Source organism: Chiloscyllium punctatum, chromosome 20 (assembly GCF_047496795.1).
Source record: "Chiloscyllium punctatum isolate Juve2018m chromosome 20, sChiPun1.3, whole genome shotgun sequence".
Classification (NCBI taxonomy): Eukaryota; Metazoa; Chordata; class Chondrichthyes; order Orectolobiformes; family Hemiscylliidae; genus Chiloscyllium; species Chiloscyllium punctatum.
Genome location: NC_092758.1, coordinates 84,356,695 through 84,373,252, shown reverse-complemented (window position 1 = coordinate 84,373,252; position 16,558 = coordinate 84,356,695). Strand labels below are relative to the sequence as shown.

The window sequence follows — 16,558 nt, the reverse complement described above, 5'->3', positions numbered from 1 at the left end:
GTCGGTATATTGGGTCCAGGTCGATGTGCTTGTTGATTGGATCTGTGGATGAGTGCCATGCCTCTAGGAATTCCCTGGCTGTTCTCTGTTTGGCTTGTCCTATAATAGTAGTGTTGTCCCAGTCGAATTCATGTTGCTTGTCATCTGAGTGTGTGGCTACTAAGGATAGCTGGTCGTGTTGTTTCGTGGCTAGTTGGTGTTCATGGATGCGGATCATTAGCTGTCTTCCTGTTTGTCCTATGTAGTGTTTTGTGCAGTCCTTGCATGGGATTTTGTACACTACATTGGTTTTGCACATGATGACAGATGACAAGCAACATGAGTTCAACTGGGACAACACTACTATTATAGGACAAGCCAAACAGAGAACAGCCAGGGAATTCCTAGAGGCATGGCACTCATCCACAGATTCAATCAATAAGCACATCGAACTGGACCCAATATACCGGCCACTGCAACGGACAGCTGGAACTGACAACCGGAAGCAGCAGGTACAAATCACTACAAATGCCAGAGGAAAGATCACAGACGTGCTTCGCAGGAGGCTCCCAAGCACTGAGGATGTCACCTAGTCAGGGGACGAAACGTCTGCAACACAAATTCCCAGCTTGGCGAACAGAACCACAACAACAAGCACCCGAGCTACAAATCGTCTCACAAACTTTGAATTTTCTCTTCTGTTTCTCTTGGGCAGTTTATTTTGGGTTAAATGGGTGGGTGCACAAACCTTTCTCTGATGCACTAGCCCCCAGTGTATTTGCTGGCATCTAGTGGGCCAGCTGTTGACTCTGCCACTGCATCTGGAGTCCGTCAGTTGTTGGAACTGTTTCCTTCACATGATCTTCCAAACTCAGAACCTCTCATTTCAGAAGGAAAAGGGCATTAGGCTAACCACCTCCCAAGAGTTCCTTCCAAATCACACATCATCGTGGCTGGATGTGGTGTAGCTGTCAAAGGAACCTGAACGATTGGCAGTCAACCAATCACCCGAGGCCTTCGTCCCCTCCACCACCGGTATATAATGAATGTTGAATGTTCCATCAGGACCTAGCAGCAATGTGGTTGTCCCTTTGCCAGGCAGACTGGAGAGGTTCCCCTGCCATCTTAAGGGCAGCTGGAAGTGACAATTGATGCCCACATCTCATGGAATAATTCAGAGGACAGAGCTTTTAGCTGCTTCCAACAGGAACTTGCGTCCAGATTGGCAGCCACAAGCAGACAGACCAGTGCGTCATCAAACCTATCCAGTACCATGTAAAAACCAAAAGAAATGCAGATGCTGTAAATCAGAAACAAAAACAGAAATTGCTGGACAAACTCAGCAGGTCTGGCAGTATCTGTGGAGAGAAATCAGCATTAACGTTTTGGGTCTGGTGACCCTTCCTCAGAGTTGAACTATCCCGTACCATTTTCTCTCAGTCCTCAGTTGGAATATTAGACACCTTGAGGTTAGTCTCCAATTTGTCACTGTAGTAGCTTCTTGCCCCACGAATGGACTTTTTCCCTTCGCAGACATTCACTAACTTCAAACTTCTGTGGTCCAGAGTCAAGTCCATAGTGGCCAATGGCCTTGCTTTCTGTGAATAACCTACAACTTATTAAGAAAGAACTGACATTTTGCAGACCACGAGATGCCCAAAGGAAGGTTGCAGCCACTAATGTACTTTTGAACTCTTGTCACTGTTGGAATGCTGATTGGAGATTCAGCACCAATCTGCAGTCGCACCAAGAGCAATATCATCACAATTAATGACTTGATGTTGGTTGAGGGACATATGTTGCATTCAGGGAACTTTCAGGGGATCTTTCATCACCTGAGAGGACAGATAGGGCCTCAGGTTAATGCATCATCTGAAGGATTGCAGTTCCCACAGTACAGCACTCCCTCAGTACTGCATTGGATTGTCAACATTGCTGAGGTGCTCAATCCTTGCAGTGGGACTTTAACCCGTGAACTCCTGATGGGGACCACAGTGACTGGCTGACTGACTGTGTTGTATGAGAGCACAGACTTGAGAGCAGACATTAAAGGCAGTTTCATAACATCATGATACGTGATGGTCCAGTCTAAAAGGTCTGTGCTTTCAGTCGCTCAGACTCTGTTCAATCGAGTTGGGTTAATCTGTTCAATCAGTAAGCTATGTGTGTGCAGTATTCAATAACTTCAGTAAACACAGTATTTTTCAATTCCAAAAATGAGAAAGACTTTGATTGCTGGGCTTCATATAATGGGAATCCCTACAGTTTGGAAACAGGCCATTAGGCCTATTGAGTCCACACTTAGCATCCCACCTGCTACCCTATCTCTGCCTTTCCCATGGCTAAACCACCTAGCCTGCATACATTGGGAAAGTTAGCATGTCCAATCCGCCCTGACCTGCACATCATTGGACAGTGGGAGGAAACCCACACAGACACGGGGAGAGTGTGTAAACTCCGCACAGACAGTCATTCAAAGCTGGAATCGAATCAGGTCCCTGGCATTGTGAGGTAGCAGAGCTAACCAATGAGCCACCCTGTTGCCATCATTTTCAACACATGACTCTGTTAAATTCTGGTGATTGATTATTGTAGAACTTCCCTTTGGAATGAAAAACCAGAAGTCCTTCCACAAACACATCTTTATATGAAAAATACAAACTCTACATTGGGCTTTGGCTCAAATTGGGATCACTGTCTGCATGTTTTTTGATCATGTTCTTGTAACCCTCTTTCTAACCCTGTCATGTACCTGTGGCTGGATGGTGAGAATGTAGGAATGAAGAGGTATGTGACTCCGTCTCTTAGAGCAACTAAGGAGGGTATCCTACTGCCTTCTGGGGTGGCACGCAGATTTAATGTAACCATCCAAAAGTCTTGGCAAGCTGCTTTGCATTTGACTATTGTAGATTTTACAGTTTGACCAGTGCGTACTGTGAGGCTGAGGGTAGTGAGGAGAAATGCATTGGATGCCCCATTTTCTGCACATGCTTTGTCACTCATGTACTGCACACTCATTCTTGTACAGTATCGAACAGACTGAATATGGCAGTCAATGTGTCAACAACAGATTCACGGGCGGTAACTTTGATTTGTCACGCCAAAGGGAACTTCGTGAAAAAGTCAGTCCCCAGAATGTCATCACCTCCTTGGATGTGGAAAACGTCTGTTGCAAACAGAAAGAATCTCGTCTGAGGCCAGCGGTTTTCCTGATTGTTGATGTCGATGTTGGAACTGAAGGGTTTGTTATCTGGTGGATCACATTAATATGTCCATCTGCGCATGCTTGTACACCAGTAGGTAGCTGGACCCATTGCCTTTGCCTCAGTAAAGGGTCACAGTGTCCACTGGAATGAGCTGTGTTGACATTTAAAGTGGATAACATCAACACAAAAGAGGCTGCGCCAACACACAACAGACAGAATACCCCAGAGTGAAGCTAAATCATGATGACCTTATAAGGACTGTTTGGTCCTCAATATATATCTATTCAGGGATTATTTAAATGCATAGTGATAATATTTGTATATGCATCCTTGTATATGTTACTGGACAAGATTTCCATTCTTTAAAGGGAAAGAGCACAGAGTGCAGAGAAAACACTAATTGTATATTTTAGAAAGTTGCTTGACATCATAACATGTGATGCCCCCAATTTAAAAAGTCCTTGCTTTCAGTTGCTCTCTCTCTCTGTGCAAAGGAGTCAGTGTTGTGTGTTAGTCAGTCCTTCTTGGGTGCACAACATGACAGCAATAGTCCGAGCACAGAAATCAGACTATGTTTATATCTGACATTTTATAACAATGTAAATTGTTAGTGATGTTAATAAACTTCAAGATATCTGTCTCAGCCATAGCCTAGCCTTTGTTTGATGTGAACTAACAGTGAGGACAGCTCTCGGAGTACGTCATACAGCAATAGTGTTGGACACAAGAAACCAGATGGGTCTAAAATAAAGCTGACAGATTCATTCTCCTTTTTTCAGGAAAAAAGTCAGAAAATAATTCACAACACGAAATGCTGGACTTGCAACAGGTTTGTGAAGGTTTCAGTATATTCCTAAATGTTCAGTCTGAGAAAGATAAATGTTTTCATGCAAAGTATGTTAAGGGATATGGGCCAAAGATGTTAAGCTACAAATCAGCCATGATCACATTGAATGCCAGAACAGATTCAAGGAACCTGATACAGGGCTGGTTGTGTATGGAGAAGTGGAATTACCTTCATACCTGTTACAACTGAAACTGAGAACTGTTCGGAGATTGTTCGTCGGGGAGTCTTGGGGTATACGGAGGTGAGCAGAATGTGTGAAAGTAGTTGTGCAGTTGGTGAAATACAACATTTGAAAATGAGTTTAGTAATGTTAGATACCCTACAATGTGGAAGGCTATCGAGTACACAGCGCCCCTTTGTAAAGCAGCACACCCAGACCCACTCTCCCTACCTGTCCCCACATTACTGCACATCCTGTGGCCAATCCACTTAGCCTGCACTCCCTGAAAAAATGGGCATTTTAGAACAGCCAACCTATCCGAACCTGCAAAACAGAATAGACCAAGCAGCCTGGTCTAACTGGCCCCTACACCAACTTTATACCAGTTGAGGCAAAGGCATTTTTCTTTCTTCGAATCCCTACAGTGTGGAAGCAGGCCATTTGGCCCATCAAGTCCACTCTGATGCTCTGAAGCATATCCCACCCAGACATGCCCCAATCCCTGTAACCCTGCATTTCTCATGGCTAACCCACCTAGCCTGCACATCCCTGAACACTACAGGGCAACTTAGCACACCCAATCCACCTGATCTGCGCATCTTTGGATTCTGGTAGGAAATCCGCACAGTCACAGGGAGAATGTGCAAACTCCACGCAGATTGGTCGCCCAGAACTGGAATCGAACCGGGGTTGCTGGCACTGTGAGGCAGCAGTGCTAACCACTGAGCCACTGAGATGCCCTAATGTTGATGATCTGTGTGAAGTCATTGAAATTTCTGGGAAGAGATTCTTGCTGTTGAGTGCCACAGCTATTTGCTCACATTACCTTCACACAGTTAAAAATCACACAGCACTTGGTTGTGGTCCATCAGGAGTTGTGTGATTTTTAACTTTGTCCACGCAGTCCATAACCGGCCCCCTCACATCATGGCTCCCTTCACACAGTTAATTTCAAAGGACCTCTTTGCTCTCAATGCAGAAAGAATTTTTCCAATCCACGCCTGATGCTTTAGATATGTCTTTTGTACAATGGCGGAGAACATTTGAGTCAAGTTCAGGTCCTGTAGCACCATAATTGAGAATTCTAACTGCTCATATCCTCTTCAGTTGCCATTTCTATGACCTGCTCCAAACAGAATGAACCTCTCTTCTGTGTTGCAGAGAGTACTTGGTTTTAGACTTCTCCTCTTTCATATTAACTAAGATGTGTCACCATTTTCCACTCATTTCTTCTGATTCCTGAACGCAAAACATTTCAGTAAATCATGATCGAAAGCACCCCATGCCTTTATTATCCATAAGCTTGATGTTGAGTGATTTGTTTTAAACTTTATTCATTCATTCACGAAGTTCCATCAATGGCCAATCTACTTTTAATTTTTACAAAAACAGGTGAATATCCAAAGACTTTTCCCAAGGTAGGGGAGTCCAGAACTAGAGGCTATAGGTTTAAGGTGAGAAAGGAAAGATTTAAAAGGGATCTAAGGGGTAATATTTTCACACAGAGGGTGGTGCATGTATGGAATGAGCTGGCAGGGGAAGTGGTGGAGGCTGGTATAATTCGCCCATCTAAAAGGCATCTGGATGGGTATATGAATAGGAAAGGTTTAGAAGGATATGGGCTAAATGCTGGCAAATGGAACTAGTTTAGGTTGGGACATCCGGTTGGCATGGAGGAGTTGGACTGAAGGGTCTGTTTCCGTGCTGTACATCTCTATGACTCTACTACTGTATATTTCACCTGAACTCTATTGCTCATTGTTTTAAACATGTCATTTTGCTTTTCAGAGGCAAATTTAATTTGCTTTAAGCCATGTTCCTGAAAATTTCATTCTGCCTGTGAGCAGAGGGCTGCAATTTGTGTATTTAATGAGAAAATGGGACAAGCACAGAGTGAATGGCAGTAACAGGGAGGCACACAGAAGAGTCAGCACTGTCTGAAGGGAATGCCTATTGCTGACACATCGCTCTTGGAGCCAGTGCAGAATGCTAGCTTTTAAGGAAGGTCAAAGACAGAGGTAGAAGGACAGTGTTTGAGGGAATTTCAGATCTCAGGATACATAGGTAGCTGAGGAATGTCCACCACTTGGTGGGTTTAGGAAGAGGGAGTTCACACAATGCAGAAATCTTCCAGAGAATTGTAGGGCTGGAAACAGTCATGGAGATAGGGAGGGGCAAGGTTGCTGTGGAATTGGAACATGCGGGGTAATCACCTTGAAGTCACCAGGAGCTCATGGATAAGGGGTGGATGGGACTTGATATGAGTTGGAATGTAGGCAGTAGAGTTTTGGGTGGGCATGGGTTACAGAGAGTGGAAGATGGAAGGCCAGTCAGGAGGATCCAAGATGGAGAATGGGAAAAATTTCTGGCTGTAAGAGCTGCTCCCTTTTTTGAGGTATTTTAGGTGTTGGAGGTGAGTTCCTCGAATTCCTGGAGAAGCATTTACTGTTTTAAATGCTGTTGCATTGTTTTGGAATTTTGAACAGCAGTTTTAAAAGGGAGAAGAGCAGACAAAGGAAGCACATAGTGAGGACAGTGCAGGAGAGAGAGAGAGAGAGAGAGAGAGAGAGAGAACCTGCACAGTTACTGCCTTTGCTGTTTGAATTCGTGTATCGCTGGACATCGGAGTGCATCTGGGAAAATTAACAAACAGTGAAATTCACAACTAATCTTGGAGGAACAGTTGGGCGAAGTTCACAGATAAGTGAATTGTTGTTTTAAGTCTGTTCAAGAGAAAGGCTGCAGTAGTGGGTACAGTGGATTCTTTCATGATTATATGTTTTTTGGAGATAAGTCTCTTGATTAAACTTAAAATATAAGCCATAGCTATTAATTTAACCTGGGGCAGTATTTGTAGAGGAATAAGACGGTGTTATTTTCTGGGTCCGTAGATTGTGAAGGAGCAAAAATGACCTTTGCAGTGATATGTACTTCTTGTCAGATGTGGGAGTTTAAAGAGAGTTGAAGGGTAACTGTGGATTATATCTGCCAGAAATGCTATTGGATGCAAATCTTATCAGATTGAGTGGATCGGTTGAAGAGACAAATAGAAGCGATGAGGAATTTGCAACAGCAACAGTATGTGATGGATGGCAGTTATAGGAAGGGTGGAAAGTCTCAGATACAGTCACATAGATGGGTTAACTCCAGGAAGGGTAAGAGAGGTAGGCAGCTAGTGCAGGAGTCTTTTGTGGATATACCCATTTCAAACAGGTATGCTGTTTTGGAAAAGGTAGGGGGTGATGGATTCTCAGAGGAACGTAGCACCAACAGCCAAGTTTCTGGTATGGAGACTGGCTCTAATGCAATGAGGGGTACGTTGGCTTCCAAGAGATCAATTGTGTTAGGGGATTCTGTAGTCCGAGGTACAGACAGATGTTTCTGTGGCCAGCAGCGAAAAAGCAGAATGTGTGTTGTTTCCCTGGTGCCAGGATCAAGGATGTCTCAGAGAGGGTGCAGAATGTTCTCACAGGGGAGAGGGGCCAGCAGGAGGTCATTGTCCACATTGGAACCAACGAAATAGGAAGGTTGAGACTCTGAAGGGAGATTACAGAGAGTTAGGTAGAATTTTAAAAAGGAGGTCCTCAAGGGTAGTAATATCTGGACTACTCCCAGTGCAATGAGCTAGTGAGGGCAAGAATAGGAGGATAGAGCAGATGAATGCATGGCTGAGGAGCTGGTGTATGGGAGAAGGATTCACATTTTTGGATCATTGGAATCTCTTTTGGGGTAGAAGTGACCTGTACAAGAAGGACGGATTGCACCTAAATTGGAAGGGGGCTAATATCCTGGCAGGGAGATTTGCTAGAACTGCTTGGGGGGTTTTAAACTAGTAAGATGGGGGGGGGTGGGGGGTGGGGGGGGTGGGGGGTTGGGGGGGGGGGGGTGGGACCCAGGGAGATAGTGAGGAAAGAGATCAATCTGAGACGGGTACAGCTGAGAACAGAAGTGAGTCAAACAGTCAGGGCAGGCGGGGACAAGGTAGGACTAATAAATTAAACTGCATTTATTTCAATGCAAGGGGCCTAACAGGGAAGGCAGATGAACTCAGGGCACGGTTAGCAACATGGGACTGGGATATCATAGCAATTACAGAAACATGGCTCAGGGATGGGCAGTACTGGCAGCTGAATGTTCCAGGATACAAATGCTACAGGAAGGATAGAAAGGGAGGCAAGAGAGGAGGGGGAGTGGCATTTTTGATAAGGGATAGCATTACAGCTGTACTGAGGGAGGATATTCCCGGAAATATATCCAGGGAAGTTATTTGTGTGGAACTGAGAAATAAGAAAGGGATGATCACCTCATTTGGATTGTATGAAAGACCCCCCCAATAGTCAGAGGGAGATTGAGAAACAAACTTGTAAGGAGATCTCAGCTATCTGTAATAATAATAGGGTGGTTGTGGTAGGGGATTTTAACTTTCCAAACATCGACTGGGATTGCCATAGTGTTAAAGGTTTAGATGGAGAGAAATTTCTTAAGTGTGTACAAGACAAATTTCTGATTCAGATGTGGATGTACCTACTAGAAAAGGTGCAAAACTTGACCTACTCTTGGGAAATAAGGCAGGGCAGGTGACTGAGGTGTCAGTGGGGGAGCACTTTGGGGCCAGTGACCATAATTCTATTCATTTTAAAATAGTGATGGAAAAGGTTTGACCAGATCTAAAAGTTGAAGTTCTAAATTGGAGAAAGGCCAATTTTGACTGTATTAGGCAAGAACTTTCAAAAGCTGATTAAAGGCAAATATTCACAGGTAAAGGGACGGCTGGAAAATGGGAAGCCTTCAGAAATGAGATAACAAGAATCCAGAGAAAGTATATTCCTGTCAGGGTGAAAGAGTAGGCTGCTAACTATAGGGAATGCTGGATGACAAAAGAAATCAAGAAATCAAACCCCTCAAGGGTTTGGTTAAGAAAAAGAAGGAAACATATGTCAGGTACAGACAGGATAGATCGAGTGAATCCTTAGAAGAGTTGAAAGAAAGTAGGAGTATACTTAAGAGGGAAATCAGGAGGGCAAAACAGGGACATGAGATAACTTTGGAAAATAGAATTAAGGAGAATCCAAAGGGGTTTTACAAATATATTAAGGACAAAAGGGTAACGAGGGAGAGATAGGGCCCCTCAAAGATCAGTAAGGCGGCCTTTGTGTGGAACCACAGAAAATGGGGGAGATACTGAATGAATATTTTGCATCAGTATTTACTGTGGAAAAGGATATGGAAGATATAGACTGTAGGGAAATAGATGGTGACATCTTACAAAATGTCCAGATTGCAAAAGAGGAAGTGCTGGATGTCTTGAAACGGTTAAAGGTGGATAAATCCCCAGGACCTGATCAGGTGTACCCGAGAACTCTGTGGGAAGTTAGAGAAGTGATTGCTGGGCCTCTTGCTGAGATATTTGTATCATCGATAGTCACAGGTAAGGTGCCAGAAGACTGGAGGTTGGCAAACATGGTGCCACTGTTTAAGAAGCGTGGTAAGGACAAGCCAGGGAACTATAGACCAGTGAGCCTGACCTCGGTGGTGGGCAAGTTGTTGGAGGGAATCCTGAGGGACAGGATATACATGTATTTGGAAAGGCAAGGACTGATTAGGGATAGTCAACATGGCTTTGTGCGTGGGAAATCATGTCTCACAAACTTGATTGAGTTTTTTGATGAAGTAACAGAGAAGATTGATGAGGGCAGAGCAGTACATGTGATCAATATGGACTTCAGTAAGGCATTCAACAAGGTTCCCCATGGGAGACTGATTAGCAAGGTTAGATCTCATGGAATATAGGGAGAACTAGCCATTGGATACTGAACTGGCTCAAAGGTAGAAGACAGAGGGTGGTGTTGGAGGGTTGTTTTTCAGACTGGAGGCCTGTGACCAGTGGAGTGCCACAAGGATCGGTGCTGGGCCCTCTACGTTTTGTCATTTACATAAATGATTTGGATGCGAGCATAAGAGGTACAGTTAGTAAGTTTGCAGATGACACCAAAATTGGAGGTGTAGTGGATAGCGAAGAGGGTTACCTCAGATTACAACAGGATCTGGACCAGATGGGCCAATGGGCTGAGAAGTGGCAGATGGAGTTTAATTCAGATAAATGCGAGGTGCTGAATTTTGGGAAAGCAAATCTTTGCAGGACTTATACACTTAATGGTAAGGTCCTAGGGAGTGTTGCTGAACAAAGAGACCTTGGAGTGCAAGTTCATAGCTCCTTGAAAGTGGAGTCGCAGGTAGATAGGATAGTGAAGGCGGCGTTTGGTATGCTTTTCTTTATTGGTCAGAGTATTGAGTACAGGAGTTGGGAGGTCATGTTGTGGCTGTACAGGACATTGGTTAGGCCACTGTTGGAATATTGCGTGCAATTCTGGTCTCCTTCCTATCAGAAAGATGCTGTGAAACTTGAAAGGGTTCAGAAAGGATTTACAAGGATGTTGCCAGGGTTGGAGGATCTGAGCTCCAGGGAGAGGCTGAACAGGCTGTGGTTATTTTCCCTGGAGCGTTGGAGGCTGAGGGGTGACCTTGTAGAAGTTTACAAAATTATGAGGGGCATGGATAGGGTAAATAGGCAAAGTCTTTTCCTTGGGGTTGGGGATTCCAGAACTAGAGAGCATAGGTTTAGGGTGAGAGGAGAAAGATATAAAAGAGACCTAAGGGGCAACCTTTTCATTCAAAAGGTGGTACGTGTATGGAATGAGCTATCATAGGATGTGGTGGAGGCTGGTACAATTGCAACATTTAAGAGGCATTTGGATGGGTATGTGAATAGGAAGGGTTTGGAGGGATATGGGCTGGGTGCTGGCAGGTGGGACTAGATTGAGTTGGGATATCTGGTCAGCATGGACAGGTTGGACCGAAGGGCCTGTTTCCATGTTGCACATCTCTATGACTCTATGACTTTCAGATTGAGAGGTGACACAAGAATTGATGAGGGTTTCAGATGTCACTGGGCCATGCCAAGGGCAGAGACTGAGGATGACTTGATGGAAGTTTATAAAATAATGAAGGGCATAAATAGAGTTAGTGGTGGTTATCTTTTCCTTGGGTGGGGGATTTCAAGACACGGGGACCGATTTTAAAATGACATGAGGGGAAAATTATGTGCACAGAGGGTGGTTCATGTGTGGAATGAACTTCCTGAGGAAGTGGTGGACGTGGGTATAATTGCGACATTTAAAAGACATTTGGATAAGTACATGAATACAAAAGGTTGGGAGTGGCATGGGCCAGGAACAGACACGTGGGACTAGTCTAATTTGGGATTATGGTTGGCATGGATTGGTTGGACCCAAGGGTCTGTTTCTGTTTCTGTGCTGTATGCATCTATGACTCTTCATTTCTGCAGATCTAAATAATTTTATCATCCCACCCATAGGAAAGGCAAGTTGCTCAATCCGTCGATAGTGCAGTGGATGATTATGTGGACCAAAACAAACAATCCAGTGCGGAAACAAGCTTCATCTAAAAAGATCAAGAAGGTGCTGTATAATATGCCTGCGTAGTGTTTAAGAATAATCCTCTTGATTGTAAAGCAGTGAACCACTAAGCAGAATAAATAATTTGGGAAAACGCAGCTCTGAAATAAAGGATTATTGTTTGAGTCGGGTAGTTGGATTTTCATTCATGTCATTTTGTTTTTATCAGTTCCTGGGATGTGAACGTCACTGGCTGGGCCAGCATTTATTGCCCATCCCTAATAGGCCTTTTTATTCAAGGTGGCTGTCTTCATCTTCCCGGCGAAGGCATCGGTGGGGGGGGGGGTGCGGAGTCAGTGGCGATGGTGTCTGTGTTGGCAGTAAGGCAGTGGCTGCAGAGTGGGCCTGTTGGTGAGCACAGAGCAGGACTCTACCTTCTCACGGTTCTGCTCCTGGGCCTGGACAAGATGACCATTACCAGGCCAAGGAAGCTGGTCACAGAGGGGCTCATTGTTTCTGACTGTCTGACACTCTCTCGCGGCTACACCTGTACTCATGTATCTCTAGACCAGGAACACTCAGTGCTCACCAGCTTGGTCAAGGGCGCTGTGGGGGGAGCTGGAATGCATCTTTGACCTAGATATCGACATGTTAATTTCGCAAGTTTTTGTTCCATCGTATACATTTTCATTAGGCTTTTTAAATTTGTGTTTGCTTTTGGTTTGGTGCCCGGGCAAGGGCCGGTCCATTTTGCCACAATATCGATTTGCAAGGATCAAGGCAGCTTGTGTTTTAACCCGTTGTTGCCCCTGTCCCGGTCGTGTTAATTGGGAACAGAGCTAAAGAGAATTTTCTTTCCAGTTACATCTCGTTGTCCCTATCCCAAGATGGGGATGGAAATGACGTAACATCTTTTATTGTTTTCTGAACCAGAGGAACTTTATTTTGTGCTAAAAGACTCTGGCGGAGGTATCGAGAAGGTGGCTATCGGTGGTGATAAGGCGGTCCTAACAGGAGCGACGGCAGGGGAGAGATACATGAAGGAGAAAGATGGACTCTCTTTAAGTTATATTTTTCACTTCATTTTTAAGTTGCTGGTGCTGTAGCATGGCACTTTCCTCTGTATTTTATCTCAAATATACAATAAGCAATTCAATTCAGAAGTTGGCGGTGAGCTGCATTCTTGAATCTGTGCTGTAAGTAGACCCAAATGTCAATATGGAATGAGTTCCAGGGTTTTGACCAAGCTACATCATAGAAATAGTGATGTATTTCCAGGTGAGGATGTTGCACGACCTAGAGGGGATATGATACTACCATGACACTGAATTACTTATGGACAGATTAAAACTTTTGGGAAAATAGTTTAATTTTGGATAAAACAAAATAAAATAAAATGCCAGCCAAAAATGAGCCCTGGCTGACAGATAGAAAATGGAGTGTCAAAGGCGCTGTTCATGCCGAGAGCTGGCTCTGAAGGAGTTGGTTCAGTGTCAAGGACTCTCCACATTCCGGGACATTTGGCCTTGGACCTTCCTCCAAGATGGACTTCGGGATAAGTACCAATGCAGAGTGGCTGAGCAGAAGCTGATAGCAAAGTTCAGTACCCAATGGAATGGCTCCAACTGGAACCTGTCAGATGACCCCACTGCACTACACACACACACACAGACACACACACACACACACACACACACACAGACACACATACACACACACACACACAGACACACACACACACGCGCACACACACACAGACACAGACACACACACACACACAGACACACAGACACACACACACACAGACACACACACACACACAGACACATGCATACACATACACACACGCACACACACACACAGACACACACACACACAGACACACATACACACATACACACACATACACACAGACACACACACGTATACACGCATGCACAGACACACACACACATACACACACACACGTACACATGCACACACACGTACACACATACACAGACATGCATACACACACGCACAGACACACACACATACACACACACACACATACACACACACAGACACACACACATAAGCGCTCTCTCATATGCAAACACAAACACCTTCCGTACTCACACCGACACATGCACCCTCTCACACATACCCCTCACACTCACCCTCACACTTAACCAAGCTTACACACACTGGCACACACACATACGCTCACGCAGACACACACAGACACAAACACACTCCATCACGTGCACTCATATCCACACGCACACACTCATATGCACACTCAATCTGTCACCCCCTACATGCACACACATATAAGCTTATGGGGTGAATTTGTTTTTGCAGAGTTACTGTGGGAAAAGGTCTGCCACCCTGCCAACCCACAATAGACTCACAAAAGCAAAATTGGCCAAACTGTACTAAAATACCCAGAATGCCTCAGCTGGGCCCAAGCAGGCTGACAAGTGAAACTAGACAGCACTCGCAGACAAGGGAATACACTTCAAGCACCCACTAACAATGACAGAGCACCACAGAAATCCCAAAGCCCTGAGGGCAATTTCACAAGCCAGCAATGCCGAAGCCATACATAGAACAGGTCAGGCAGTGAGGCACCAGCACCATCAAGGGTATTACTCCCAGGATAAGACAATGAAAGCACCTCACCACTTCAGAGAAGACCTTAGCACCCTCCTGCAAGGAAGAATGGAGGCTCCGGATCCATTGATACTGTTTTGTGTAAAGAATTAGGACATTCCCCCGCTAATTGTTTTCCGATTAGCATCATTGCGACTAGATTACTCCATTTCCAGATACATTCCAGATACATTGTGTTTCCCCCATTTCTAATTAGCCTCATTGTACAGGATTATTATAAAAACTGGCTTCTTCCTCAGCTCGAGGAAGAGAAATTCTGATCTACCTGCACAGACTCTCACTGCTGGGTCAGCCTACTCAATTTCTCTTCCAGGGATATAGCTTGTAATAAGCAGCATGTCAATTTCACCCGATCTGGTTTCTGTGGTTCTCTGCTTCATTGGGCAACTTAGTCTGACAGTTCCATGTAAAACTCTGTGGAACTATACAGAGGGGTTGTCAGTCTGACCTAACACTGGGACACAGACAGACTTTACCTATTGCTTAAAAAGCTGACCTATGTTGAGAATGTAATTTAAAAGAAGTTCTGGGATTTATATATCAAAGCACAGAAACCAGCATATCCCATTAGAAAAGGTGTAAGTTTTATTCTAAGATTGTTAACTGTGGCATGGGAAACAGAGCAGGACAGGCGTGGGAGAGAAAGACACGGGAATAGGGGAGGGGAAGAGAGACGGGGGTGGGTGGGAGACAGGGGGAGGTAAGAGACGGGGGTGTGAGAAATGGGGGGGGGGTTGCAGGTGAGAGACGGGAGATGGTTGGGAGAGGGGGGTGGTGCTTATTAGATGGGGGGTGGGGAAGACAGTGGGGAAAAATGGCAAAGGCGATAAAAAAGACAAAAAGCTCAACAGTTCAGGAGAAAGTGAGGACTGCAGATGCTGGAGATCAGAATCGAGAGAGTCGAGAGTGTGGTACTGGAAAAGCACAGTGGGTCAGGCAGCATCTGAGGAGGAGAATTGATGTTTCAGGCATAAGCTGTCCATCAGGAATGTGGGGAGTAAGGCCCAATGGGTGAACTGGGATTTGGGAGGAGAGAGAGGTTTGAGTGACAGACCTGGGGGTAAAGCAGGTGTGAGTTTCCTCTGGGTTCCTCCCACAGTCCAAAAATGTGCAGGTTAGGTGAATTGGCCATGCTAAATTGCCCATAGTGTTAGGTGAAGGGGTAAATGTAAGGGATTGGGTCTGGGTGGTTGGCGGGTCAGTGTGGACTTGTTGGGCCGAAGTTTGCACACTGTAAGTAATCTAATCTAATACCAATTTATCCCACTAGGGAACATAAAATTTTCACATAGACTGACATAAGGTGAGAGTAGGACTAAAATGAACCAGTACAGTCAGCAGGTTTTACTGTTAATCAGCTTCTGAGAATGAATATCGATCATATAGTGAAGAAGGAGGTTGGTATGCTCTCTTTTTGGGCAGAGCATTGAGTATTGGAGATGGGAGGTTATGTTTCAGCACTACAGGATATTGGTTAGGCCACTGTGCAATTCTGGTCTCCTTCCTATCAGAAGGATGTTGTGAAACTTGAAAGGGTTCAGGAGGGTTTGAGCTACAGGGAGAGGCTGAACAGGCTGGGGCTGTTTTCCCTGGAGCGTCAGAGGCTGAGGGGTGACCTTATAGAGGTTCATAAAATCATGAGGGGTATGGATAGGTTTCCCTGTAGTGGGGGAGTCCAAAACTAGAGGGCTTAGGTTTAGGGTGATAGTGGAAAGATATAGAAGGGATAGAAGAGGCAACGTTTTCACACAGAGAGTTTGTGTGTGTATGGAATGAGCTGCCAGAGGAAATGGTGGAAGCTGGTACAATTACAAAATTTAAAAGGCATCTGGATGGGTATATGAATAGGAAGGGTTTAGAGGGATATGGGCCAAGTGCTGGCAAATGGGACTAGATTAGTTTAGGATATCTGATTGGCGTAGACGAGTTGGATTGAAGGGTCTGTTTCCGTGCTGTACATCTCTATGACTCTATGACACTTCACTGAGAGACAGCAAATGATTACAGGGATCTGGAATCCAGTGGATGCTTGTTCATTGATCATGAATTTATTTAACGCACTCAACCTCCTGCCTGACAATGGAGTGAAGGACATTGCATGACTGTCCCATTTTCTCATCGACAGTTCATCAGGAAAAACTGGGAATTAGCTGATGAACACAAACTACATTAAAAGATAGTTCCAATCACGGCAATGTCACTGACTGTACACACTAACTGTCGGTGTATGTCTGTCTCTGTCTGTATGTCTCTGAGCGTGCTTGTATCTATCTCTGGCTGCAATGGACACACAGTG

General features: G+C 44.8%; 1 protein-coding gene across 1 annotated transcript in view; it reads left to right on the top strand.

The window, feature by feature from the left end:
* LOC140491812 (B-cell receptor CD22-like) overlaps positions 1 to 12,728 on the top strand; it is a 67,442-nt gene extending 54,714 nt beyond the window's left edge. The window contains exons 9-11 of the mRNA XM_072590209.1: positions 3,965 to 4,014; positions 11,568 to 11,670; positions 12,541 to 12,728. Coding sequence (XP_072446310.1) covers positions 3,965 to 4,014; positions 11,568 to 11,657 — 140 coding nt within the window. The 3' untranslated portion in view covers positions 11,658 to 11,670; positions 12,541 to 12,728. The remainder of the gene's footprint in view (positions 1 to 3,964; positions 4,015 to 11,567; positions 11,671 to 12,540) is intronic.
* Positions 12,729 to 16,558: the final 3,830 nt, after the last annotated feature.